General features: G+C 48.6%; 1 protein-coding gene across 14 annotated transcripts in view; it reads right to left on the bottom strand.

Annotated features, from left to right (window-relative positions):
* The window catches only part of DOP1B (DOP1 leucine zipper like protein B), a 134498-nt gene that overhangs the window by 80081 nt on the left and 26881 nt on the right, over positions 1–27536 (bottom strand). For all 14 annotated transcript variants that reach the window (XR_014825162.1, XR_014825163.1, XR_014825159.1 and 11 more), the window contains exons 3-8: positions 13404–13585; positions 12884–13054; positions 5395–5584; positions 3554–3652; positions 2849–2972; positions 332–441 (exon numbers count right to left, since the gene is read on the bottom strand). Coding sequence is in view for 5 of the 14 variants with exons in the window: in XM_003132763.5 (XP_003132811.3) it covers positions 332–441; positions 2849–2972; positions 3554–3652; positions 5395–5584; positions 12884–13054; positions 13404–13585 (876 nt within the window). In the remaining 9 variants the exon portion in view is untranslated. The remainder of the gene's footprint in view (positions 1–331; positions 442–2848; positions 2973–3553; positions 3653–5394; positions 5585–12883; positions 13055–13403; positions 13586–27536) is intronic.

The following is a 27536-nucleotide window of genomic DNA, read 5'->3' as shown; positions in this document are numbered from 1 at the left end:
TACGTAGCATTTACGTTGTATTTGGTGTCTTAAGTAATCTGGAGATGATTTAAGGTGTGTGGGGGGATGTGTGTAGGATATGTGCCAACTTCTCCATGTGACACACACGAGGGACTTGAGCATCTGGATTTTGGTACCCACAGGGGTAGGGAGTGGGGTGCTGAAACCAACCTTCCGTGGATTCCAAGGGGTGACCGTACATGGCGTTTTCCCAACTGTGTCCCAAGGAACAGGCCCCATGTCTACTTGGAGGTCCCTCAAGGAACCCCATGGAAGAACCATGAACAGCAATGTCCTGATTGGGGTCTACTTTCCAGAAATGCTCCTTTACCTCAACTAAAAGATCCTTGGAATATTTCTCAAAAAAATACAAGGACTGGTCTTCGTAAGAATTTGTGGTTTCAGGTTCTGGCACGATGGTATTTCCTTTAATATCTGAACCTAGAAAAGAACAAGCACTATGAGCTGTGAAGAGATCTATACATTTAAAGGACACTATCCTAGGAGTTCCCTTTGTGGCTCAGCGGTTAATAAATCAGACTAGAAACCATGACGTTGCAGGTCAGTGGGTTAAGGATCTGGCGTTGCCGTGAGCTGTGGTGTAGGCGGCAGATGTGGCTCGGATCCCGTGTTGCTGTGGCTGTGGTGTAGGCCAGCAGCTACAGCTCCAATTCGACCCCTAGCCTGGGAACCTCCATACGCCGCAGGTGCGGCCCTAGAAAAGACAAAAAAAAAGACCAAAAAAAAAAAGTACACCATCCTAGTGTGCAAAGGTCTCGTGCTCTGACATTTTAAAAAATAAAATCCTTCTGATAGAAAACGAAGATCAGATCTGGCAAAATCAAGGCGTGTCTTCTTCTGACGATGGTGTGCCAGGGATCAGACAGGCAGAATTCCGGCTCAATGGGCATCAGCTCAACTTATCCCAAAAATTCTTCCTGTCTCTGGCAAGTAGGAGTATAAGGATCTAATGGAATGTGTATCATTTCTAAAAACCAGCGCTTATCTGTACAGCACTATGTGAAATCAAGGTATTCTCATCAATATGCCTTCACTCTGAACCGTGGGTGAGTCTCTAAGGGCCTCAGGGCAAAGAACAGCATCTTTCTAAGTGAGAGCCTGGACTCCTGGGCTCATGGCTAAGCAAGTCAGAGCTGGCACTGAACTTGGGTCCCGGGTCCTCTCTATACACAGCAAGCTGAGCCCCACTGGGAGGGAGTCATGCATTGAACAGAATCATCCTTGTAACAAAAACGCTTAGGGAACCTGTAAATATCCTTCTGGAGAACCTTCAGGAGTTCTCTCGTGGCACAGTTGCTGCCGCGTGGGTTCGATCCCTAGCCTAAGAACTTCCGCATGCTGTGGGCCTGGTCGGGGAAAAAAAAAAGAAATCCCGCAAAAGCTTCCATGCTATGCCTTCTGAAAGGTTTATAACTAGGGGAAGAAAGGGTTAAGAGGACTTTCTGACGTTGGTAAGAGAAGATCTGTATGCTGAGGGTCTAAGAAAAAAGCTGAGAAGCAGAGGGTTTTTAGGGCAGTGGAAATACTGTGTGTGACACTAGCATCGCCTAAACCCACGGAATGCACATCATCAAGTGTGAACTCCGATCTAAATGGGGGGCTGAGGGTGACGACACGTCAGTATAGGTTCATCAATTGTAAGAAATGTGCCCCTCCGTGGGGGGTGCTGATGATGGGGGTTGAGAGCAGACGGGAACTATCTGTACTTTCCTCTCAGTGTCACTGTGAACCTAAAACTGCTCTAACGAAGATAAAATCTTCAAAAAAAAAAAAAAAAGCTATGGAGTCCTTTCACAACTGCTCTGTACACCACCCTCTCTTGAATATGGGCATTTATAAAATTCAGAAAGTGCTACCCTTTAAGTTCTGGGATTTCCTGGGCTCTGTCCCTGTGAAGCCTCCCACTCAACAGTCCAGAGCTCCTCCTGCAGGGTTGCAGGCTGTCCACGAGAACACATGCTATAGAAACGTGAAACAGCGTTCTCATGTCTCCCAAAGGCATCCAAATCTCTCCCCAAATGTGTCAATGCCACAAAGCTCCCATCTAGAAAAGAACCTTCTCCCACACATATTCCACGTTTGTTGGTTTTCTCGAACACACTCGCATTCCATGAAATTTTCTTTCTTTCTTTTTTTTTTTTTTTTTTTTTTGTCTTTTTACAGCCATACCTGTGGCATATGGAAGTTCTTGGGCTAGGGTTGAATGGGAGCTGCAGCTGCTGGCCTACGCCACAGCCATGCAGGATCCAAGCTGCACCTGCAACCTACACCATAGCTCACAGCAATACCAGATCCAAGCTGCACCTGTAACCTATGCCACAGCTTGTGGCCACACTGGATCCTTAACCCACTGAGTTGGGCCAGAGGATTGAACCTGCATCCTCACGGACGCGGTGTCAAGTTTTTAACCTGCTAAGTCACAACGGGAACTCTGCATGAAACATCTCCACAGCAATAAACGTCTGCTTGAATATGGCTTAATTGCCATTATTTTGTAGTATTTCAAGCTTCTTAAAAATGGAATCCAGTCAGTCTTAAAAATCCCATGTTCTTTCTTTTTTCCCCTCATTCTTGAAAGTTTGATTGAAGTACATAGTTGATTTACCTCCCCGTTTTTTTGTGCAATGGCTGCAAATGAACCAGAGCTGTGGTGCAGGTGGCAGCTGATGGATGCCCGTTCAGTCAGCGGGGCATCTTTCCACACTCTGGGATTCGGAAATGGTTCGCCAAGATTGGGACTTACTCCAAAAAAAAAATCAGCCCTCAAAGGTTTCAAGGTAACTCTGACCGAGCCAACCACCACGCCACCCACTGGTTAACTCCGCACCTAGTAACCATGCGTAGAGCCTTCTGTTCAGAGACATGTCTCTTCTCAGGAGGGTCTGGGTGGCGGCCGAGAGGATGTGCACAATGTCGGATCTGAGCAGGGGAATGGCTCTCTCTTCGGAATCCTGCGAGGACAGAGAAGATGCTACGGTAAGAAGATGCCAGGGGCACATCGCTGGCTTTCTGACACATGGCCCTTCCAGTCCACGAAAATTAATATTATTTTGAATTAAAAACAATTTTTTTGGCTTTCTAGGGCCACACCAATGGCATATGGAGGTTCCCAGGCTAGAGGTCTAATTGGAGCTGTGGCCACTGGCCTGAGCCGCAGCCGCAGCAACGCCAGATCCGAGTCACATCTGTGACCTACACCACAGCTCATGGCAATGCCGGGTCCTTCACCCACTGAGGGGCTAGGGATGGAACCCGAAACCTCATGGTTATTAGTTGGATTTGTTTCTGTTGCACCACCCCGGGAATCCCCGTCGAAGCTTTATCTTAAAGAGGTGGTTCTCAGAAGGGGTTGGTTCTTCACTTGCTGCCCACGGGAAGAGGCGATGGAATCTTTGCTATGGAAACACCACCCTCAGAAACAAACAAGGACCCTTTGCGGGCGGCTCTCCCTCAAGACAAGACCACTCAGATCTATGCCGCCTACCCCTCGTCCTTGGGAAAGGCAAGCGACTCGCCTGGGAGAAAGGCTTACCAGGCAGGTATAAAATGGGAAGAAGAAGAGGACAATCTCCAGATTATTTCTCTGTACCAGCACGTTTGAGTCCAACAGAGATGCACATAAGGACTTAACCTGTAAGTGACAAAACGTCGTGAAGATTTCATGCCCAAGGCATCAACCATCATTTGTAGGCTATTCTTTATAGTTGTAACAATGAAAATAACATTTCCTGGGAATCTTGAAACCACTGTGTTAAATCGTGGGAAACAGAACAGTAAGGTACAAATATGGGAAACCTGGTCCAGGTGCTAGTTGGCCGTGAGACATCAGGCAGATGGCCAGCTGCAGACCTCAATTGTTCCGTCTGAGAGATGGAGGGCTGTGGACCAGATGCTCGAGTTCGAAGACTCAAACTAGGATCTCAGAAAGGAATGTCCTGAGGTTCCAATAGGAACTTTCAGCTACACGGAAACTCCAGAGACAGTCCATCAAATGGATTCCCAACCAATTCAATTCATATTTTGAGTGTCTTTTCTGAGTACAGATAGACGCAATCCAGCCACATAATAGCTTATAGCCATAAGACAAATGCTAACAAAAAGCTGTGAGAATTCAGAAGAGGAGAAGGTGCTATCTTTCATGTGGGGAGAAGAGTGAAGCTTTGTGGGCAAGCTGAGCTTAAAGACAGGAAGGAGACACTGAGAGGCGGGAGAAGAAGGGACGGGCAGGAGTGCAGGATGAGTGACCGGCTGGAGCAAAGTCAGGCTCACAGCCGTGCCAGGCCAGGGTGGACAGCCAGCTCTTGGAGGGTGGAGGCCTTGAAGGGGCGAGGAAAGGCATCTGGTGGGCTGGGAGCAGACTGTCAGGACACCACTGAAGATGGACTTTATCTGCAGGCAACAGGAAGCCAGGTATAGTTCAAACACAGCATGCATCTGAGCAAAGCTATTCTTTAGCAAAGCATATCTCTTAGCAACCAAAAAAGGACTGGCTGGAGAGAGGGAGAAATGGGGAGAAACCAGTTAGAAAATTACACGATGTCCAGGAGCAAGACCTAAGAAACCGAAGCGGGACAGGGAAACGGAAATACAGACCAGGTGGTCCAGACAGTGAGGACGGGAACTTATGTATGAAGGTCTCCTGTGTCCGAAGCATTGTATGATGACCTTTCATCACTCTTTCCCTCAGGGAGCCCCATGAGGAAGATCTGTCATTCCCACTTTGCAAAGAGGAATGGACTCAGGGGGTAAGGACTTGCTTCCAAATTAATGATGAATTCAGTTTTGAACATTTTAAGGTCAAAGCGTGGGTCCACCACTAGGTGGTGATAGATGACTGCAGGCCATTAAACAAGTGGTGAATTTGTGGAGAAGGGACAAAAGTCTGGAAAGTTACCATTTCTCAAGGTCATGAGAAGGCAGGTCAGTGGCAGGGAAGGGGGCCTGGAGGATGGAGCCCAAAGAGCCCCAAAAGCCTAGGTGTGAAGCAGCCAGAAGAGAGGATGGTGAGAGCAGGGCTGGACAGAAGCTGGAGGAGGACCAAGCCTACTGTGTGCATGGTGGCCGGTGTGCCACGGGGCAGGGGTAAGACAAGGCTGGAACTGGACAGCTGCCCCGAGAGGCACTCCAGAGCCTGCCTGTGGTGCAGAAGTTGTGGGGTCCTCCAGAAAGGCTCTCCTTAGGCATGAAAAACGCTCATCGGAATATACAATTCACGATGCGTATGTCAGAGAGAAACCAACATGCCATTCCAGGATGCAGAGAGGCCACCTCCTCATCTGTCCCATCTCCATCTCCTGCTGCCCAGCCCCCCCATGGGGAAGCCAGCCCGCCCACCCTGTTTCCCCCACCCCCCGCCAGGAGCAGGGCACCCACCGTGAGCTGGTAGTCGGTCCCCAGCATGTACTTCTGCTCCTTGCCAGGCGAGCCCCTGCTGATGTGACCCACCACAAAGAGTGAGGCGGGTAGGCGGATGGCCGGACTCGCCAGGACGCTCCCCCACAGGGCGGCGTAAAACACCTCCTTGCCGACCACCAGGGACAGCCTCAGGAGCAGCGTGTCCGTTCTGGAGAAGAGAGGTCACAGAATAGGGGCTGTGTCTCAGTGTACCGCTCACTCCCCAGCTGTGGAGACACCTCCAACTTTCTCACTGTTTTGAGCTGCTGCCATCTCTAACCCTTCCGCGTTTGTCCACCTGCTGGCTGCCACTGAAACTGAATTTGCTAAAACAAACACGTCACTGAAAGGTGCAGCTTCTTGGCCAAGAGGCAGCGTCTGACCGGTTGTGTCACCCACCCTGGCACGGAGCTCCATCTCAGCCCCTCGCTTTGCTCGGGATGCCACGGGACTCTCAGGGGGCGGTTCCACTGCTCAAAGGGGTGAGCAGATCAGCCACATCGTATGAAAGCATGAGGAGGAGTCCTGTTGTGGCTCAGAGCATCAAGAACCCGATGCTGCCTCTGTGAGGATACAGGTTCAATCCCTGGCCTTGCCCAGTGGGTTAAGGATTCGGTGTTGCCATGAGCTGTGGTGTAGGTTACAGATGTGGTTCAGATCCCATGTTGCTGTGACTGGTGTAGACTGGTAGCTGCAGCTCTGATTTAACCCTTAGCCTGGGAATTTCCACATGCCTCAGGTGAAGCCATAAAAAATTAAAAAAAAAAATTTTTTTTTTAATAAGCATGAGGAGTCATTATTGTGCTGGGGGGTGGGGGGGGCAAGAAAAAGGCTGATGGGACTGTTTGGAGATGTAAACAATGATAAAGACACCCCCTACCTGAGCACAGCCAAAAATGTGCCAAGTGATGCTGGACTTCAGAAACAGGGGGGACAACACCCACCTGGGCCGCCCACTCCCTCACACATTCCCTAAGGCCCGGAGTGCTGGGCCCTGTCACTCTCACTCTGCTCACTGCGCCTCCCAACACAGGCTCCCACTCCGCATTTATTCATCCCTTTCTTTTTTGTCTTTTGCCTTTTCTAGGGCCGCTCCTGCGGCATATGGAGTTTTCCAGGCTAAGGGTCGAATCGGAGCTGTAGCCGCCGGCCTATACCACAGCCACAGGAACACGGGATCCAAGCCAAGTCTTCGACCTACATCACAGCTCACGACAACGCCGGACCATTAACCCACGGAGGGAGGCCAGGGATCGAACCCACAACCTCATGGTTCCTAATCGGATTTGTTAACCACTGTGCCACGACGGGAACTCCATCGTCCCTTACCTTTACCTACATCTCCCGCTTCCCACAGCATAGCACCAGCAACTTGCCAGACGTTCTCTAAGAGAAGCAGTGTTATGAGTGGGTCCCAGCTTGGTTTTCCACGGACAGTGACCGAGGCCTGGACCTTCTCTGCTCAGGGAGCACCTGCAACTGACTGGGGAACCTTCTCCCCAACCGTGAAAACAAAGCTCGCAGGCCAGGTGATAACACCTGTCAATATGACAGTAGAGGCAAACTCCCAGAGGAGGATTTCACTTAATGAGTGATCTGACTCAAAACATGAAGTAATTCCACTTTTCACATGCTCCTTATTTGCAAAGACAACAGGAAAAAAAAAAAAAAAAAAAAAAAAAAAGACAAGAGGACAAGCCCAGTGTAATGAAGGGGTTTCTAGTCAGGTCTCTGGTGTCCACACCTGATGGATGCTTCCTGGAAGTGGTGCCTGGGACAAGTCTCACCTCTGTGCATATCCGTTTTCAGTTACGGGAGGGAGAAGAGATGAAGATGTTGTAAGATGACCTGAGAGGCTCTGAGTAAAAACCTAGCACAGGCAAAGAGGGTGCGCTCGGGCCACAGGGGCCACCGTCACCACCAGGTCTGCTCAGCTGCCTGACGCCTCTCAGTGCCCGGACCAGCAACTGACACACAGCTGGTGCTCGAAAAAGCTGTCAGATGAATGCCACTCTTTCCCTTTTATTATAATCCAAGTTGTCTTAAGTTTACTTTTCTTTTCTTTCGGCTTTTTTTTTAGGGCCACACCCATGGCATACGGAGATTCCCAAGCTAGGGGTCGAACCAGAACTATTGCTGCTGGCCTACGGCCGAAGGACCACAGCAATGCCAGATCCAAGCTGTGTCTGCGACCTACACCACAGCTCATGGCAACACCAGATCTTTAACCCACTGAGAGAGGCCAGGGATCGAACCTGAAACCTCATGGTTCCTAGTCGGATTCGTTCCCGTTATGCCACAACGGGAACGCCCTTACTTTTCAATATTATTTCACTATATATTAAAACATTTCATATAAAAAGTGTCTACTACCTTTGGATATTATAAAAGAATTTCATTCTCTTTAAACCTAGTGTGTATCTTTTTGACTCATAAAATATTTGTAGCAGATGACATGGTGTATCACCTCTTCAGAAAAAAAACAAAAAACAAAACGAAGAAGCATGAAAAAGAGCCAAAGGTTTAGGAGGAGGACACGGGATGGCTTAGTGGCTACAGGTATCAATTGGTCTTCTATGGAGGCTGAGCAAACAAATAGAGCTTGTCTCTGCCCAACTCTCAAAACCACCAGAGCTCCTGATTTGGGGCAAAAGTACCATCTAGCAGCTGTGGCTACAGTCAGTCGAGCAGCTGGGTCACTGGGCCCTCTGGGCAGACAGGATGGTCCTGAGCCAGGCAGAGATTCCCATGGCGACGGATTAATGTAGGGAGGCCCCGGGGTGCTCCTCTCTCCCCAGGATCCCTACACAGGAGACCAACGCTCAGCTAAAGCCCACTGCAAACACTACAATGCACTCACCGGTTTCACACACCCCCTTGCTTACAATGGTATCTTCCCAAAGTACGTTCCGCGGAACACTGGCCACGTGAACTGTCCCACAGTAGACAGGTTCCCCTGCCAGAGAGCCTGGGGAATGCCACCTGTGCTAGCGCTCTTCAATATTCTGAGAACACTGGCTACTTTTCCTTATTGAAGAAACAGAGATCTTAGAGGTCCCCCTGTGGCCCCAATAGGATGGGCATCGTCTCTGGAGCACTGGGACGCAGGTTCAATCCCCAGCTGGGTGCAGCGGATTAAGGATTTGGCATTGCTGCAGCTGTGGCTTAGGTCACAACTGTGGCTCAGATCTGATCCCTGGCTCTGGACCTCCATACGCCTCAGGGAGGCAAAAAAAAAAAAAAAAAAAAAGTGTCTCTATATAAATATAAAAAGCCCCATTTTCTTCTAAAAAACTGACAGATCTTAAAAATTGAAATGATGCTACAGTTCAAAAAATGCCAATTAGGCTGGACTTTGCTATGGAGGGCGAAGTAGAAGCAGGATGACTGGGGTTAAAAGCTAAGTAATTTTCTACCACATAAGAATTACATCATCTCAGTTGTGAAATTCCAAAATAAGTCTGCACAGTTTAGTGCCCAGAACTGACTTTTCTATCTGAAACCAAAGACCAACAGAACAAAACAACACACACACCACTCCCACCCTCTGCTCGCCTGTCCTTCCTCAGCCACTCTGGCTGCTGTTCTCCTGCGCCCCCTGCAAACACAAGCTCCTTCCAACTACACAAGCCCCTCTTCTCTAACTCAACTGACAGCAAGGGAGCGACACGGGCACGGTGAAGCCCCTAGCATCTCATGACCCTGGCCGTGTGGCCACTTGCCCCACAGATGGCCATGGAAAGCAGAGCTGTCACAAGCCGAAACAGCCTGTGTGTGACCATCTAAACAAGTGGGACGGTGACAACAGCGTCCTAAACCACCATACTCAGATACATGCCAAATAAGGGGTGGAAAATTCTAGAACCAGCAGAGCTCATCATCATGGTGTCTGGAATCAACCAAAAGAAGGGTCAATAACCACATTTAACCTCTAAATGTTCCTATATTTTATTTATTTTTCTTTTTAGTTGGACACCTGTTAGCACACGAAGTTCCCAGGCTAGGAATTAAATCGGAGCTGCAGCTGCTGACCTACACCACAGCCACGGCAACTTGGATCCAAGCCACGTCTGCAACCTACATCACAGCTCACGGCAACGCTGGATCCTTAACCCACTGAGTGAGGCCAGCGATCAAACCTGCGTCCTCATGGATACTAGCCTGGTTCATGACTGCTGAGTCACGATGGGAACTCCATTTATTTTAAACATTGTTAGCAAAAATTTAAAATATACATTTAATAACTTTAATTTTTTAAGTCAGGGTTTCTCAGCCTTTACCCTGTTGACACCTGGGCTGGATCCTTTGTCATGGGGATAACTGTGTATGTGGTAGGATGTTCAGCTGCACCCCTTGCCTCTGCTCACTAGATGTCAGTAGCACCCTCTCCACCCCAGTTGTAACAGCCAAAAATGTGCCCAGATATTGCCAAAGGCCCTCCCTGGGTGACAAAAATCACCCCAGGTGGAGAACCACTGATTTAAAGGGAAGTCGTCGGTGAGCTGGTTTTTGCTCGCTTACCAACCACCAAAAACATTCACTTCCCTGTCTCCCCCGAGCCGATCCCGTTTTCTTGGTAGAGCAAAGCACAGCAGGCTCTGCGGCCACTTGGGCACTTAAAAAAAAAAATTCTGGCCGGGGATGATCTGCAGATATCCAAGGGTTATTAGAAAGTCACAGTAAATCATGAGTCCTAATACTGGCCAAAACTTGCATCCCTTCTGGTTCTCCAGCAAGCACAGACCAGGAACTGTCCCCGCCCCCACGAAACCTGTGAGTCAGCCGCCCTCAAACTCCCTGAGCATTTTCCACCCACGTGGACATCACGACCCCCACCCCTGGACCCTCCCTTCCCCCAGATCTGCTGCGGGTGGGGGTGTCTGACTCAACTCCTGAGCATTTTGGGGAAGAAGGCATTGTCTGAAACGGACGTGGATCTGTGCAGGCACCTCCCTCGCGTGCGCCTCCCGCCCCTGAGAGCTCAGACTACACAACCCTCGACCAGTCTCCACCCTTGGAAAGCTGGTCACTAATCCCTCTGAGAGCTGCACCCCTCCCCCCCCCGCCCCGGCTGGGTTTTCTGTCGCAGTTGCAGCCACTCAGTGATTCACGTGGCTTGGCTCCACTCGGGGTTCCCTGTTAAGAAATCACAACGTCAGGAGAAAACACCCGGGGGTTAAGCAGCTTCAGCAACTGTTCAAATGAACACTCACTGATCAACTGAGAGAACACACAAAAACCCCTCAACGGCTGACACGCTTCGAGGTGATTCACACTTACAGACTAAACAACAACAACAAAACTGCAATACATTTTGGGAGCTGGTGTGTTCATTCAGCTTCAGATCATGGGGGAAAAAATGTGTTTATACACACACATCAGTGAGGAAAATGAATGGGCCAGAATGTCTGGAAAGAGCCTGGGACCAGGAGTCAAGAGACAGAGGCTGCTAATGTTCCTCCGGCTGACCCCTATGTGACCTTGACTGTTTCTTAGTCCCCAGTCTTGCCCAGTGCATCCCAGTGACTCAGCGTATCACTGAGGGGTGATACACCTATCACTGCTGGGAAGTGGAGAGCTTCTAGCTGCTCTGTGTGAGAGCCTGAGGTGGTCCAAGCACACATCAAAACCCAGTCCAGAGGCATGACTCGAATTACCCTTGGCCATCAGGGACAATCCCAAAAACCGTTCTGATTATTCAGCTTCCTTGAGGGGCGTGTTGGATTGATTCCTTAATTCCACTCCACACCCCAAACACCCACCCGTCACGGCCAATGCAACAGGCAAAGGTGGTGTGGCTGGGCCTCTGGCAGCACCTTGTGTCATCAAATGGAAACTTTTGCAAGCACAAAGGTTTCCAAACCTCCCCAACAGGCTGAATGTGGAGTCTGAAACAGGACCTATGAGTGGAGGTTAATCCACTGTGGCATCACTCAGAATAGTTAATACACTGGAAATGAGTCCTTACATTTCTTTTTAGGGCTGCCCCTGAGGCATAAGGAAGTTTCCCAGGTGAGGGGTCCAATCAGAGTTGCAGCTGTTGGTCTATGCCACAGCCCCAAGGGATCTAAGCTGCATCTGCCACCTATGCTGCAGCTCGTGACAATGCTGAATCCTTAATTTACTGAGTGAGGCCAGGGATCCAACCCGCATCCTGACACCATGTCCAGTTCTTAACCCGCTGAGCCACAACGGGAACTTAGAGTTCTCACATTTCCTTTTTTTTTTTTTGTCTTTTTGCCTTTTCTAGGGCTGATTCTGCGGCATATGGAGGTTCCCAGACCAGGGGTCTAATCAGAGCTGTAGCTGCCAGCCTATGCCAGAGCCACAGCAACGTGAGATCTGAGCTGCTCTGCGACCTACACCACAGTTAACGGCAATGCCAGATCCTTAACCCACTGAGCAAGACCAGGGATTGAACCCACAACCTCACAGTTCCTAGTCTGATTCCTTAACCACTGAGCCACGACAGGAACTCCCCGAGTTCTCACATTTCAATTTTCCAGAAACACAGGACAGTCCGTAAACTCAACAGTCCAAATGGATATATACTTTTCCCCACTCCTAAGCGGTGACCAAAACAAACAAGCACCACTGCGTGAACTTTTATGCATGTGCGTCGACAAACTTCTACTGGTACTGCTGAAACTTGTCAAGCTGTCTGCTGGTGTCACACCTTGAGCCCTGCCTGGCAATGAAACTGGGCCTTGCTTTTATATCTGGAAGCAGCTTCAAACAATGGAAAGAACGAGGGCCTCAGACACTGACACACGGGGGTGGAAGGGTGGAGTCCCATTTCTGCCACCCACCGACTGCGTCTCTGGGAAACTTTCTTACCTTCTGACTTTCACGTGGAAATGGAGGCACATCCCAGGAGCACGCAGTATTTTAGTCAGGCTGAGAAATATAAGACATCAACCTGACTTCTGCACCTGCCCTGCACATCTTTCTCCATCTCTGTTTTTTTTTTTTTTTTTTTTTTTTTGGCCACGCTGACAACATGTGGAAGCTCCCAGGCCAGGGACTGAACCTGCACCACAGCAGCGACCTGAGCGGCTGTAGTGACAACGCCAGACCCTTAACCTCCTGTGCCACCAGGAACTCCTTTCCCTGTTTCTTATAAAGCAGTGAAATAAAACATAAGCCCACGGAGTTCCTGTTGTGGCTCAATGGTAATGAACCCAACAAGCATCCATAAGGATATAGGATTGATTACTGAGCAAAGCCAATATTTGAACCTACAGTGGGTGAAGCCTGCAGCATTGCCGTGAGCTGTGGTGTAGGTCACAGATGTGGCTCAGATCTGGTGTTGCTGTGGCTGTGGTGTAGGGCAGCAGCTGCAGCTCCAATTTAACTGCAAGCCTGGGAACTTCCATATGCCGTGGGTGCACCCTTAACAGAAGGAAAAACAGAAACAACCAAAACACAAGATTGGACGGCATGGCTGTGAGCCCTGGACGTGACCCACCTGTCGTAGATCTCCGAGCCCTCCTCGAGGCCGGGCAGCAGGCCAACGATGAAGGCCTGGAGGCTGGGCAGGAGCAGCTTCTGCAGCGGGAGAAAGTACTTCTCGTACAGGCCGAGCAGGACGGGCCTCACCGACATGGCTGCGTGTGCCAGGAGAGGGAACAACCCGCAGCTTGGGGACAGAAAAGGGGAGAGGAGGGATGATGAGAAGCCTGTGACGATGCTCGGCCGGCCGGCCACCCACACTGGTGATGGCGATGCCTGCTTGTCACGAGACAGTCTCCGCAATATCAGCCCTGCTGTTAGCCCAGGGCAGGTGATGGGCAGTGTGGACACCACACTCTGATGGACAGAAAAGTCAGGAAGGGCACACTCCAGAGCCTGGTTATCTCCTGGTGATGGCTTCACGGGGAACTCACACGACCTTGGTATTCTGCTTGTTTGTCATTTTCTTATCTTGTGAACTGAAACAGGGATTACCTGGGTAATAAAAAAAGTGACGCGGCGGGAAGCTCTCATACCTGTATAGGAACAAATCCTTGGCCAGCCATTTGGTCCCCACAATTTTAAAGATAATCTCATAGGTTTCTAGGGCTTTTAAGTGCACGCCACTGGGCAAAGCCGGATGCAGGCACTGAGCTAATCTCTTGCTGATAACGAGCCGTCTTGGCAACAAGGAATACCTCAGGTTACTCTGGAGAGCCTGGAAAACAAGAGGAGAAGCACATGAGGAAGAAGGTGGTGACAAGGACAGTGGAGGACACATCTTGCTGAGGCCAGGAAGACAGGCGTAGGACCCAGCGTGGCCGTCAGGGATGGGATGGGACAGGACAGGAGGTTGAGAGGGCTGCGCGGAGGGCCCGGGTCGGGGGCCAGGGGACCCCAGCAATGCTGGGGATGAAGTGGGCACCAGAGTCAAGGGCGAGGAAACCCTGCGTCCCTTCAAAGGGACCCTGTTACCGTCAGGCCAACTTCTTTTTTTTTTTTTGTCTTTTGTCTTTTTGTTGTTGTTGCTGCTGCTATTTCTTGGGCCGCTCCCGCGGCATATGGAGGTTCCCAGGCTAGGGGTTGAATCGGAGCTGTAGCCACCGGCCTACGCTAGAGCAACGCGGGATCCGAGCTGCGTCTGCAACCTACACCACAGCTCACGGCAACGCCGGATCATTAACCCACTGAGCAAGGCCAGGGTTTGAACCCGCAACCTCATGGTTCCTAGTTGGATTCGTTAACCACTGTGCCACGACAGGAACTCCGTCAGGCCAACTTCTGATGAAACCACGCACGGGTGAGAGCCCGTCTGGGGACACCTCTAGTCTGCACAGGAGGGTTCCCAGGAAGACCCTTGTTTGTGGGCCCTGGAAGCCCTGGATTTCCCTATCATTCTCCTGGCTGGGCTTCCCAGCAGGTGGCTCTGAGTAGGAGTGGCTCCCGCAGAGACTGGCAGGTGGGGGGCAGGGGGGACACGACACTTCTAGGCTATGACTCCTGGCATCTTCACCAGTTGGTTCCACAGAAGAAAAACAGAACCCTGCTGGCCTGGAGTGACAGTCCTCCTGAGCTGGGCCTCCTCCAGCAGGGCACAGGCTTGGTCTGTGCCAGAGCACCCCTGGGCACTGCTGCATCCGAGAAACACGTGGGGCCATGGGCACAGCAAGGCTGTTCTTCACGGCTGGGCGGGGCTTCACGACTCCGTCTTACAATACAACGTGACTGTCATTATGGTAGAACTCTCCATACAGCTCACACAAATATTTACTGAAAGCCTACAGGGTAAAGTCCATTTTTTTTTTTTTTTTTTTTGTCTTTTTAGGGCCCCACCCATGGCATATGGAGGTTCCCAAGCTAGGGGTAAATGAGAGCTGCAGCTGCCAGCCTACACCACAGCCACAGCATCTCAGGATCCAAGTTGTGTCTGCGACTTACACCACAGCTCATGGCAACGCCAGATCCTTAACCCACTGAGAGAGGCCGGGGATTGAAGCCGCATCCTCATGGCTACTAGTTGGGCTCGTAACCCACTGAGGCACAACGGGAAATGGGAAGTCCAAGTCCACGCTTCTTAAAAAGCCAAAGGCGGAGTTCCCGTCGTGGCTCAGTGGTTAACGAATCCGACTAGGAACCATGAGGTGGCGGGTTCGAACCCTGGCCTTGCTCAGTGGGTTAAGGATCCAGTGTTGCCGTGAGCTGTGGTGTAGGTCGAAGACGCGGCTTGGACCCTGTGTTGCTGTGGCTCTGGTGTAGGCCAGTGGCTGCAGCTCCGATTGGACCCCTAGGCTGGGAACCTCCATTTGCCATGGGTGCAGCGCTAAAAAGACAAAAGACAAAAAAAAAAAAAAAAAAAAAAAAAAAAAAGCGAAAGGCCTCCAGTGCGACTCCTGCCTGATTCGCCAGCTCAATCTCTCGATCCCTCTCTTTCTTCAAGGATTAGGATTATTTCAGTTTTGTTTTATATTTTATTTACTTATCATTAAAGTATAGTTGATTTGCCAGCTTCATCTCTTAATGCTTTAGCTACAAACTTTCTAACAGCACAGATCTACCTGGGGCTTCTGCCCGCTTGTCCTTCTGGTCTACTGTGCTGATTTTCCTCATGTGAGACTTACCCTGGCACGTGGTTTGTAGTAGAATGGCTCCCCTGCTCCAGGCAGGTGCACACATATAGTTACTGCTCCATGGGGGTCCCCGTGCACGTGTCACCGACCCCAGCGCCGGGCTAATGAGGATCTGCTTCACGGCTGACCCAGGTGGTGTGAGCAACTTGGGGCTGGACCTATAGTCCTGTCTGCTGCCCTCAGCACAGTGCCACCCACAAGGCCGGCATCCCACAAGAACATCAGAGGACCTGCTGGCCCCTGGACCACGTGGTCTTAGGGCCATGATGGCTTTTTTTCTATAAGCATGGAAAACAACCACTCCCCTCATCGCTGGCCTCTAAAACATACACTGAGGTTGTGCAGGTGATAACGGGAAAAAAAGGAAAGTAGTATTTTTCATTAAAAGCATGTAGTCTAATTGAACACTCAGTTCAACAAAACTACATCTTAGAAAACCCCAGCTATACTCGGAGGTCATCAAGAAATACCTTAAAACATTATTTATAAGAGTCTGATAGCTTAAAACAAAGGGAAAAGTAACAAAATAATTGTTTAATGCGCTTATGTAAAAAAAAAAAAAAAAAAAAAAATTGAGAAGGTGGCCAGAAACACATGCTGTAACAGTGGGTAAGAACTGAGGTGTAACCGATGAAAAAAAAAAAAAAAAAAAGAAAAAAGAAAAAGAAGAAGAAAAAAAAAAAGAACTGAGGCATCAAGGCAGAGAGGAATCGGCCGTGGGAAAGCACAGGAAGAAGGGCATTTTATTATGGGCATTTTCGAACACAGAGAAAAGCGGCTAAAACAGCAACGTGACGATCGCCCAGCTTCAACAAGTATTAGCTGGCCAGTCCTGAAGACCCAGCTTTCAGGAAACCGTGTCTGTGACTCACTGGCTTATGGACAACGTGGTCAGGGGTTTTCCCCACGATCCTGGAGGAGAACTAAACTCTGTCCTCGCCTGTTATTTTGTCCGGCAGAGCTCTTGCTTTCGAAGCCATGAACTCATTTTTGCTTACTGTGGTCTAAAGACTCTGGCTATTTTGGGGGGCAAAAGATGTGCTGTGGCTCCTAAGGTGGACATCGGGGGTTCCCTTGGGCTGTGCTGCAGCAAGATCCCAGTTCTCTGCCCTTTAGAACGTAGGTGTGGCAACATGACCTACTCTGGACAGAGAGAGGAGTGAAATGAATATCCCTTCTGGCACAGACTTTAGAGGCCAACTCAAAGCCCAATGGGTTTTCTCTCCTGGCCTCTAAGATGGTGGAGACCCCTCCACAAGTTGAAGCCCCTCCCAGCCTGGGTCTCTGAGAAATTACAGAGACCAGAAACCACCTGCTGACCCACTGCGGCAGAACTCAACCATGTTATAAAAATCACTGAGCTTGGGGATTGTTTGTTACCATGACGTAACCTTCCCTATCCTGCCTGATACACCCTTTCCCATGTAAATGAATTACAAGGAACCACGGCCATTCATTTCAAATGAATGAGGCTGATTGGTATTTCTTTCTCACTTAAATGTGTTACCCCCATTTAATTAGACAAAAAGAACATAACCAAGAATGGAGGCCATGGCCAGAGCACAGGATGGGCTGTTCACCATATGCTGCCCATGTTAATCCAGGCAGACACAGAGAGTCTGAGTCGGGGAAGCAATGCCTCTTGAGGGAGTAGACCAGAGATGAAGGAAGACGTCTGATTTGACAATGCAGTTAAAAACAAAGGATACGAGCAGATAGTACTTAAAAAAAATGAGACAATGCTCATCCTTCCTGATTTAAAAAATGCAAATTAAAACTACTATGACATGCCATTCTTGGAGTTCCCTGGCGGCGCAGTGATGAAAGGATCTGATGTTGTCACTGCTGTGGTGTGGGTTTGATCCCTGGCCAGGGAACTTCTGTAAGCTACGGGTACAGCCAAAAGAAAAAAGAAAAAAAAAAAAAAAAAAAGAAAGAAATGCTATTCTTTTCACCTATCAGATTGGCAAGTTAGATCAAAGCACTCAGGTTCAGGAGAGAAGAAATACCCAGAGATCACAAATTGGATTCATTAAATCTATAGTTCTATAGTCAGGATTTGGCCAGATAGAATTTTCAAGCCTGCTTCTTGGAACGGCGATGACAGATTCCCCCCTTGTGCCTTTTTTCAGCCACACCCACTGCATATGGAAGTTCCTGGGCCAGGGATCAAATACGAGCTGCAGCTGCGGTGACACTGGATCCTCAACCTGCTGCATCACAGCGGAAGCAGTACAGCTCCACCCCTGGCCCGTATCACTTTCATCATGAATAAGGAGGCTAAAATTATGCCTGGGTCATCGTGATTTTGTTAACACACTTCAAACGGACCCTGGCACTTGATATGTACTTCAAAACTGAGGCTAAATCAACAAAACTGAGGCTATTATAATGCCTGATTTAAGTATGTGACTCTGTCCTGGAATTCCAGCTCCATCATCTGCTGTGTAAATTCCTTAACCTTCTGGGCTTTGGTTTCACAGGGATAACAGTGCCTCACAATGTTGCAACATGCATCATACAAGACACCATGTGTAAGGAAATTAGCACAGTGCCTGCCACCGAGTAGGCAATCAACAAACATCTCTTATGGTAACAAGGTGAAAATTAAGCACCAGATTTAAAGATGGAAACAAAATGCATCCAATTTTAAAAGAATAGACTGAAACCCAATCATTAATAAATTATGTCCTTTGTGGTCCCAAAAGCAAACAAGGACTCTAATTAGATGTGTTAATAAGAAAGCTTGAGAACTGTATCGTATTAGACAAGAAAAATTCAGAGTTCCTGTTGTGACTCAGAGGGTTAAGGTCTGAGTCACAGACTTATGACTTATGTTGTTTCTATGAGGATGCAGGTTCCATCCCTGGCCTTGCTCAGTGGGTTAAGGATCTGGCATTGCCGAGAGTTGCAGTGTAGGTCACAGATGTGGCTCGGATCTGTGCCTGTGGTGTAGGCTGGCAGCTGCAGCTCTGATTCGACCCCTAGCCTGGGAACTTCCATATACCACAGGTGCGGCCCTAAAAAAAAAAAAAAAAATTCAAACTATTGTATATTTGGAGGTGAAATCAACTGTAGGCCCAACACAGTATGAGAGTTCCAAGAGACACTGAAGTCAAGGAGAAAATCTGCATTTAATAAGAGGTGGAATTGGAGAACCTGAAATTTCCTTTTAAGACAAAGGAAAAGGTAAACAGTCATTAATGTAAGATTAAGGGAAAAGAAAGTGTTCTTTCTTAAGGGATATTTAAAGAAAAAATTCTAAAGAAACATTTTGCAAGTGTTAAGACTGGAGCTCGGAATTGCCAGGTGAAAATGTTTTCCAGGCAGCAGATTTGAAGAACTTTTGGAAACAAAGGATTCCCCTAGACTGAGTGCCACCTCCCCCAGTGTGACTAAATTTACACAGGAAATGGTGTGTGGATCCCATTCAAAGACACCCTCTACCTAAGCAGCATCTAAGTAGCTAAGACGCTGTAAGCAGCATCTCAAACTCCACTTCTGTGAGACCTGCTTTGTCTCACTGAGGACTAGAGCACAGCCACCAAGGGAACAGCTCCGCCTTTTCAGAGCAAACGTAAAAGAGAATGAAAGTTATCTAATGATCCATTCCCTGCTCTGACTGCTAAGAATTCCGAGCTCGTGTGGCTTTCTTCAGTCGGATGCCCTCGATTCAGAAGCTCCTCTACCTAGGAGCTGCCAATTCAAGCATCTGTAGGCGTGAGTGGGCAAAGTGCCCGGCCAACTTGGCCAGCTCACAGCAGGCTCCCAAAACCACTTCTCTGCAGGCAACTGGAGGGGTTCTGTTGCATCCTTGCCACGTGGTGGGGTCGAGCCTGATGGCCTGGGCTGCCCCCCGCTTTTGAAAAAGAACACCATCTCCTTAGAGCAGACCAGCGCTGGGAGGTTTGGAAACTGAGCGCTGTGCACTGCTGGTGGGGCTGTAGAATTATGCAGCCGCCACCCTCCTCAGAATAAACGTTTGATTTGTTCACCAAATTACCATTTGAATCCAGCAGTTCCACCTCCTGGGTATACACCTGAGAAAAACTGAAAGCAGGGACTCATATCTCTGCACCCCTGTGAACTAAAAAATGCCACCTGCCGGGAGTTCCTGTGGTGGCTCAGCAGGCTATGAATCCAACTAGTACTGAAACCAGACATGGCCCTGTGGGGCCCCTAGGTACAAGAGACTTTCTGTGTCCCCGATTTCTTCGTCTTAGGAAATGGGCCTCATCCAGCCTCCATGACTTTCCCTGAGTTCCTAGGGGCAGGATCGGATGGTTGCTGATCCAGGGAGGAATAGTCAAGCAACAATCGTACAGTTTTGAGGCAGGGTCCTGGTTCCCTCTCCAGGGATACACATAATAATATAGGCATCTTAAAAAAGTTAGATTCCTTATGCTTCTTTCAGAAATGAATACTTCAAAATTGAACAGCTTAGATGCCTTCCTTGTCCTTCTCCCTGACTTAATTGCACCCTAAACACAATCATCCATAAGCTAAAGATTAGGTGCCCTGAGCACAACTGCCTGTGGGGTAAAGGTTATTAGTACATGAAGTTTTTCAGGAACTTTCCAAGTTTGTTCTAATCTCTGATCCACATGCCCTTTTTGCAAGTACTGTTATTCTCGGCAACAACCCAGAAGACCCCCTTGTGATCATACCGAGATCTCCGACTCCAGCTTTGATGACTAAGGGTCCCCCAAAGAAAGAAGAATGCATGTTTGTCTCAATCCTGATTCCTATCTGAAAAACTGTTTTTCTCCTTTTTACTACAAAACTCCTCAAAATTCTTTCTAATGGGGGGCACAGTCTTTAAGGCATTAGCGAACCTGCTGTAACCTTCCTTTGCCTGGCAAAGCAATAAAGCTATTTTTCCTCCTTCACCCCAAACTCTTGTCTCTGTGTTTCAGTTCGGCACCGGCAGAGAGAAGGCCGAATTCCGGCAACAGTACCCATGAGGATGAGGGTTCCATCTGTGGCTTCGCTCAGTGGGTTAAGGATCCAGGGTTGCCACATGTTTCGGCGCCGGTCGCAGACACAGCTCAGATCTGGTGTGGCTGTGGCTGTGGTGTAGGCCGGCAGCTCTGATTCAGCTCCTGGCCTGGGAACTTCCATATGCTGCAGATGTGGCCCCAAAAAGAGAAAAATAAAATAAATTAAAAATGCCATCTGCCTTATTGGTAAACAAAAGGATGCTACAACCATCAAGCCATCACATTACAGCCACCTTGATGGTGAGCCCTGAGGTGACTCAGGATGGAAACAGAATACCTGCCTTCAAGTCATCTGATGGCAGGCCCCCTCCCCCACCCACATTGTGCACCCTGTGGAAACACAGGATACTGGCCCCAGAGAGCTGAGGTGCATATCAAAGGAATGACTTCCACGAGCCCAGACCCGGCATCTTTCCACACAGAGAAGAGATAAATTTATTAGCTTGACATGTCTGGTTTTCTTTGATTAACAGTAACTTTTTGTTGTTCTGACTACCTGGTCTTTTGTTGCAAAAACTTGTATATATCCCGGCTCCCCCTTTGCCCTTCAGAACTGTTTCTCAGCATTATCTGAGATGTCATGTCTGGGCTGGAAGTGCTCAGAATGTCTGCCAAATAAACCTAACTCTCAACGCGTAGAATGTGCATTTTTTTTTTTTCAGTCAACACTCATGTTCGTTGAAGCATTATTCACAATAGCCAAAAGGTGGAAACCCACCCAAGTGCCCAACAATGGATAAATGGGTAAACAAAATTAGCTCTATACATACAATGGAATAGTATTCAGGCTTAAAAAAGGAAGGAAATTCTGACACCTGCTACAACGTAGATAAACCTTGAAGGCACTGAGCTAAGTGAAATAAGCCAGACACAAAAAGACAGATTTTGTATGATTCTACTTATGTGAAGTTCCTTGAGTAGTCAAGTTCACAGAGACAAGGAGTAGAATGGTGGTGACCAGGGGCTGTGGAGAGGGGGTTGGGGAGTGCTCGAGTAAAAGCTATGGAGCTTCCGGCTTGGGAAGGGGCAAAAGTCCTGCAGACGGATGGTAGTGGTGGTTGCATGGCAATGAAACACACCAAATGCCACGGAACTGTACCCTCAAAAATAGTTAAAATGGAGTTCCATCTGTGATGCAGTGGAAATGAATCCAACTAGTAACCATGAGGTTGTAAGCTTGATCCCTGGCCTCCCTCAGCGGGTGAAGGATCCAGCGTTGCCATGAGCTGTGGTGTAGGCCAGCAGCCGTAGCTCTGATTCGACCCCTAGCTGCGAACCTCCGTATGCTGCGAGTGTGGCCCTAAAAGGCAAAAAAAAAAAAAAAAAATTAAAATGGTAAAGTTTACACTGTGTATGTTTAATCACCAAAAGAAAGAAGAAAGAAATTGGAGTTCCCGTCGTGGCTCAGTGGTTAACGAATCCAACTAGGAACCATGAGGTTTCGGGTTCAATCCCTGGCCTTGCTTAGTGGATTAAGGATCCGGCATTGCCGTGAGTTGTGTTGTGGTGTAGGTTGCAGACACTGTTCGGATCCCGCGTTGTTGTGGCTCTGACGTAGGCTGGTGGCTACAGCTCCGATCAGACCCCTAGCCTGGAAACCTCCATATGCCATGGGAGCGGCCCAAGAAATGGCAAAAAAAAAAAAAAAAAAAAAAGAAAAGAAAGAAGAAAGAAATAAACACTGAAACACTGTGTTTCACCCAACTGCTGTTGTTGGCTGAGTTGCAAGGACTATGAACCTTTTTTTTTTTTTAAATCTTTTTTGGGGCCACACCCACGGCATGTGCAACTTCCAGGCTAGGGTCGAATGAGAGCTATAGCAGCTGGCTTACACCAGTCACAGCAATGTGGCATCCGAGCCACATCTGCAACATGTACCACAGCTCATGGCAACATCAGATCCATAACCCCCGGAGGGAGGCCATGGATTGAATCCGTGTCCTCCTGGATCCTAGTTGGGTTTGTTATGGCTGAGCCACACTGGGAACTCTGGGACCATGAACTCCTGAGTGACGTCTGCACTTGGACCACGTGAAAACTCTTTCCCGACCGGAGAACAAAGGGACTTCTTTTAACAAATCCCGAAAGGACCGAGGGACTGTCCAGCCTCTCCCGAGTGTGAGTTTTTAACCTTTAACCAGCAAAACAGCTCCCTTTTGAACTGAGTCCCACCCCTGAGGGCTTCAAAACGCCTCTTCATATCCATCCCAGCTGCACAAGATTCGCCAAGGCTGGACCCTGGTTCAGGTCAGGGAGGGCCCACACTCACGCTACCTTCCCCCCTCCAGCCTCCATCTGGGCATTTTGCTTTGGCAAGACCCTCCTCCAGCGAGAAAGGCTCAGGGACTCTTTCCGGGGAAGTTTTATTGTTTGCATTGTGTATTTCAGGAAAGTGGAAACCCAAACTCACTGGCCAGGAAGCTTAATATAATGTAATATACTATTAAATACAGAATAAAAATGATGTCTACTACAAAAGAGAGACATGTTCTACAACTGTAAAATTATCTCAGGGAAACAGATGAACTGGGAAGGGAAAAAACGGCCATGGCTTTCAAAATCACTTTTTAACGTGCTAACCAGAAAGGAAAAATATAATTAGACAGGAAATGAAACTTCCTTATTTATTTCACCCAGGCACTCTACTATTTTCAAAATATTCCTTGGGCTCTATTTCAGATATAATTACAGTATTTTTAACCTCACTGTATTCATAGGCTCCGCTGACCCTAGAATAAAATAATAAAATACACAAAATATAAGTTTGAAAGGAAAGGTTTGAGCCATGTCTGAGCTCCGTCGAGACCAGGAAGTATCTACCTTGCCCCACCCAAGGCAACATCTATGCTTCACTGTGATTTATTCTGATGGGACAGGGTCTGATATTCTCTAGGACTCTCAGAGTGGTTTAGAACGGTTTTGTGTAAGAAACATGGTTAAAAATTCTAAAAGGGGGAGTTCCCATTGTGGATCAGCAGTAACAAACCCGACTGGTATCCATGAGGTTGAGGGTTTGATCCCTGGCCTCGCTCAGTGGGTTAAAGGATCTGGTGTGGCTGTGGCAGACGTGGTGAGGGTCGCAGACGAAGCTCCGATTTGACCCCTAGCTTGGGAACGCTCATATGCCACAGGTGTGGCCCCAAAAAGCAAAAGAAAAAAAATTCCAAAAGGGTGGGCCCTGGGACTCGGAAAGTAACTTAATACATTTAAAAATGGTTAAGATGATACATTTTATGTTACACGTATTTTATCACAAGTAAAAAAAAAAAGTTAGGATAAGTTAACAATACAGGTGGGGGGAAGAATTAAAGTACACCTTAAAATGTTCTAGCCCGTAAAATAAAATTTTAAATGTTTCCCAGAAGAGCAAGCCCAGATCTGCCCCCTTGCAGGGACAGCACTGACCTCGGAAGGCCATTTGCTCATCTATAAAGGCAGGTAAGGAAGCCAGTTTAAAAGCAGGGCTCTCATCAAGCAAATGGTAAAGTGCTGGCGTGTCCTCCTTCTGGAAGTTGGTCATCTTTATAAGGATGTTTGTTTCGTGCCACAAAAATGAAGCTGTGTGGTAGGACAGGCCAGGTGGCACAAGCTTGAACACTCATGAAACACTTGCCAGGGGACAGCAACAGTGCCCTTCAGACAGAATAAAAGCAGAACAGACACTGAGTAATAACGAGCTGGCCAGGACTTCCCTTATGAAAGTAGGCCAGGCCGGAGCATGTCAGGCCTTCCTGAAATGGCAGTGCCCCGGCCACTATGCCAGCTTGTGGGGGTGGGGGGAGAGCGAGAGACAGGTGGGACATCAGGCACATCATCAAGCCTCCCCCCCCCCACTGAGAGCCACTGCAGGGGGCTGGGATCCCAGGTAGCCAGTGAGGCGAGGCCAGCTGGCATTTAACTCGGGGAGTGACACCAGAAGCAGTCCTTTGTAAAGGAAGAGCTTCCTCTTCAAAAGGGTCACCGACTGAAGCATCACTGTATTGCTCTCTGCTGGACGCTTACAGCAAACTGCAGAGTCGGGCACCCAATCAGTAACTCACAACACAGTTAATGCAGCCACGTCCCATGTCCCGGCCTGCAATAAAGCTGCCAGCAGGGCACGGGGTCCTGGTTAACTCAACCTCCCACATTAGTCAGAGAGACTATTAGAACACATTTTGTTTTCTTTTTTTAACAATTTACTATTATTATTTTGCTTTTTAGGGCCATGTCTTTGGCATATGGAGGTTCCTAGGCTAGGGGTCAAATTGGAGCTGTGGCCACGGGCCTACACCACAGCCACAACAACGCCAGATCTGAGCTGCTGCTGTGACCTACACCACAGCTCACAGCAACACCAGATCCTTAACCCACTGAGTGAGGCCAGGGATCGAACCCGTGTCCTCATGGTTACTAGATGGGTTCGTTACTGCTGAGCCAGAATGGGAACTCCTAAAAATTTCTTAAAATTATTTTATCTTTTAAGAATTTCTTTAAATTAATTTTGTCTTTTGCATCAGCTTTACCTTATCGTTGGAGCTAAGAGTAACTTGACTTTCTGAGCAGATGCCACGCTGTTTGCATAAGAGGACGATTAAAGGCGCAGCGTCTCCCAGCCTGAAGACCTTATAAAACCCCCAGGCCAGGCGTTGGTGGGGCACAGGGTGGCACTAACTAACCATCTGTGGGAAGAAACACCCTGCTGGAGCCGTGGGCCTGGACCTCCAGCTTGGCAGCTTCAGAATCTCACTTTATCAGTCGATCTGGAAGGTGGCTGTGCCGAGAAGGGAACGCTTTGCTAGTCTGACTCGAGAGAGAGATCAGAAAGACAAGGGCAGCAGCAACACCAGGATGAGCAGCACGGGCGCCCCGCCCCCCGCCCCAGGTCTGAGTCGCGCTCCGCCCTCCCCCGCCAGCCAGCCAGTCAGTCACTAGTGCACTGATACTCTTGTCTTTTCTCGAAGAAAACGCACCGTCACCTCCTCACAGGCTGGTCCTGCCCGTCGGACTTCAAAGGGAGCTGAAGCATCCGGGGTATTCACGGCACCTCCGCTCCCAGGACACAGGATCACTGGGGAGTCACCGACGCACATATGCATGCACGCAGGCACACACGCACACACAGACACACACACACGAACATGGAACACGGCACCGGGGCCATTCCAGTCTCCTGGTTAACACGACTCTGGAGTCTAACATTAGGTCAGAAAACAACTTCTTAGAACATGACAACAGACCTCTCAGAAGGCAGGCTACAATACACAGGCTCAATTGTTGCTCTTAACTGTAGGCTTCGGAATTTATTACACTTAGATTGTTCGGGTTTGGGTTTTTTTTTTAATTTTTTTTTTAAGTTTTATTGAAATATAGTGAATTTCCAAGGCTCTGATAATCTCTGCTGTACAACAAAGTGACCCAGTCATCCATGTATACGCATCCATTCTCTCAGATTCTTTTCCCACATAGATGATCCGAGAACACTGGGTAGAGTTCCCTGTGCCATACAGCAGGTTCGCGTTGGCCAATCATTCTGTATACCTCAGTGCGCATGCGCCAAATGCCAATCCCAAACCCCCAGCCCATCCCTCCCACTCCCCGACCTGTCCCTTTTGGTAACCGTAAGTTTTTCTAAGAATGCCATCTGCAGCAACATGGATAGACCTGGAAACTATACTAAGTGAAGTTAGACAGTGGAAGACAAACATCATATGATATCACACATGGAATAAAAAAAAAAGGATACAAATGAACTTATTTGCAGAAAAGAAAGACTTAGACTGAAAAACTGAATGTATTACATCTAGATTGTAAAAGCCTCTCACGCTCACCACTCTCTCCTTTCCCTGCCTCCCCACGTAGAAACTTCAGGGGCCACCGTGATGCTTCCCAGTCTCCAGACCTTATTCTTTGCTGACTTCAGTGTCCATCCCGGCCGCCTCTCCTGTCCATGCCCTCCCCCCACCCCACGGGCTTTGTGCAGCTCTGGCTGGGCTCAAACACTGTCAGTGGAACTGGGGAGCCTTGATTCAGCCTGAGCTTCATTTACAGTGTCTTCATTAGTAAAAGGAATCAAATGGCTCTGACCTTGGAGGATTCTAGGTTTGAAAAATAATGGGTAGGAAGCATGCAATGGGGGCTCACTACAGGGCTCACTCTATTGGGGGGGACCAGTGATGGAAAATGGTGGTGGTGGGGGGGGTCAAGGCACCAGAATTCTACGGTAAACCACATGAAGGGAAAAGGAACACCTGGGGCAAACACGCCCTGCAGAACAGTCTAAACCCTGAAACACACCTGATGCAGAGAAAACTGAAATCATTAAGGATTTATGTAACCACAATTTATACAATAGAGACAATAATAAAAGAAAGCATTCCATTCAGATCCTAGATGATGAAATGTCTGGACATATGCTATTCTTCTGCTTGTTAAACTTATTTTAATCCACATACAGATGACATATTTAACAAACCAAAGGCCTAACAACCGGAGTTCCCGCTGTGGCTCAATGGGATCAGCGGCATCTCTGCAGCACCAGGATGAAGGCTCGATCCCCGGCCTGGAATAGTGGGTTAAAGGATCTGGCATTGCTGCAACAGGGGGCTTGCATCTGATCCCTGGCCTGTATGCAGCGATGTGGGGGAAAAAAAAAAAAAAAAAAAAGCCTAATAACCAACTTGTTAAAAGTCAAGAGCCAGAAGAGAAGAACATCTTGGGGACAGAGTCTCTTTACAAATTCCAAACAGACTTCAGTCCCCCAAGTTTTACTGGCAGAACTCAATATTCTTCAAAATTCACACCCAGCAGAACAGAGCTGGCACGCTCAAATGAGACAAAATGTGGGGACTCAAAGTCCCAGCCGTTGTCCCCCTACCCACACCCCCCCGCCCTCGGCCAGGGTAGAAGGGCTTCAGAAGGGCTGCACAGATGTGCAGAGCCTGGATGCGTCCTCCAGTGCTTGGGCTCTGCCAGCTCCTTGCGCACCAGAAGCACCATAAGCAGGAGCATATGCCCTGTACATGCGGCACCAGGGAAGGTAATTCTCTCCAACGAGGCACTG

Source organism: Sus scrofa, chromosome 13 (genome assembly GCF_054392235.1).
Source record: "Sus scrofa isolate SSC_HxYL_T2T_F1_AM1 chromosome 13, Sscrofa_HxYL_maternal_Yorkshire_Landrace_v2.0, whole genome shotgun sequence".
Taxonomy (NCBI): Eukaryota; Metazoa; Chordata; class Mammalia; order Artiodactyla; family Suidae; genus Sus; species Sus scrofa.
Note: the sequence above shows the minus strand (reverse complement) of the source record. Positions and strands in the feature narration are given on the sequence as shown.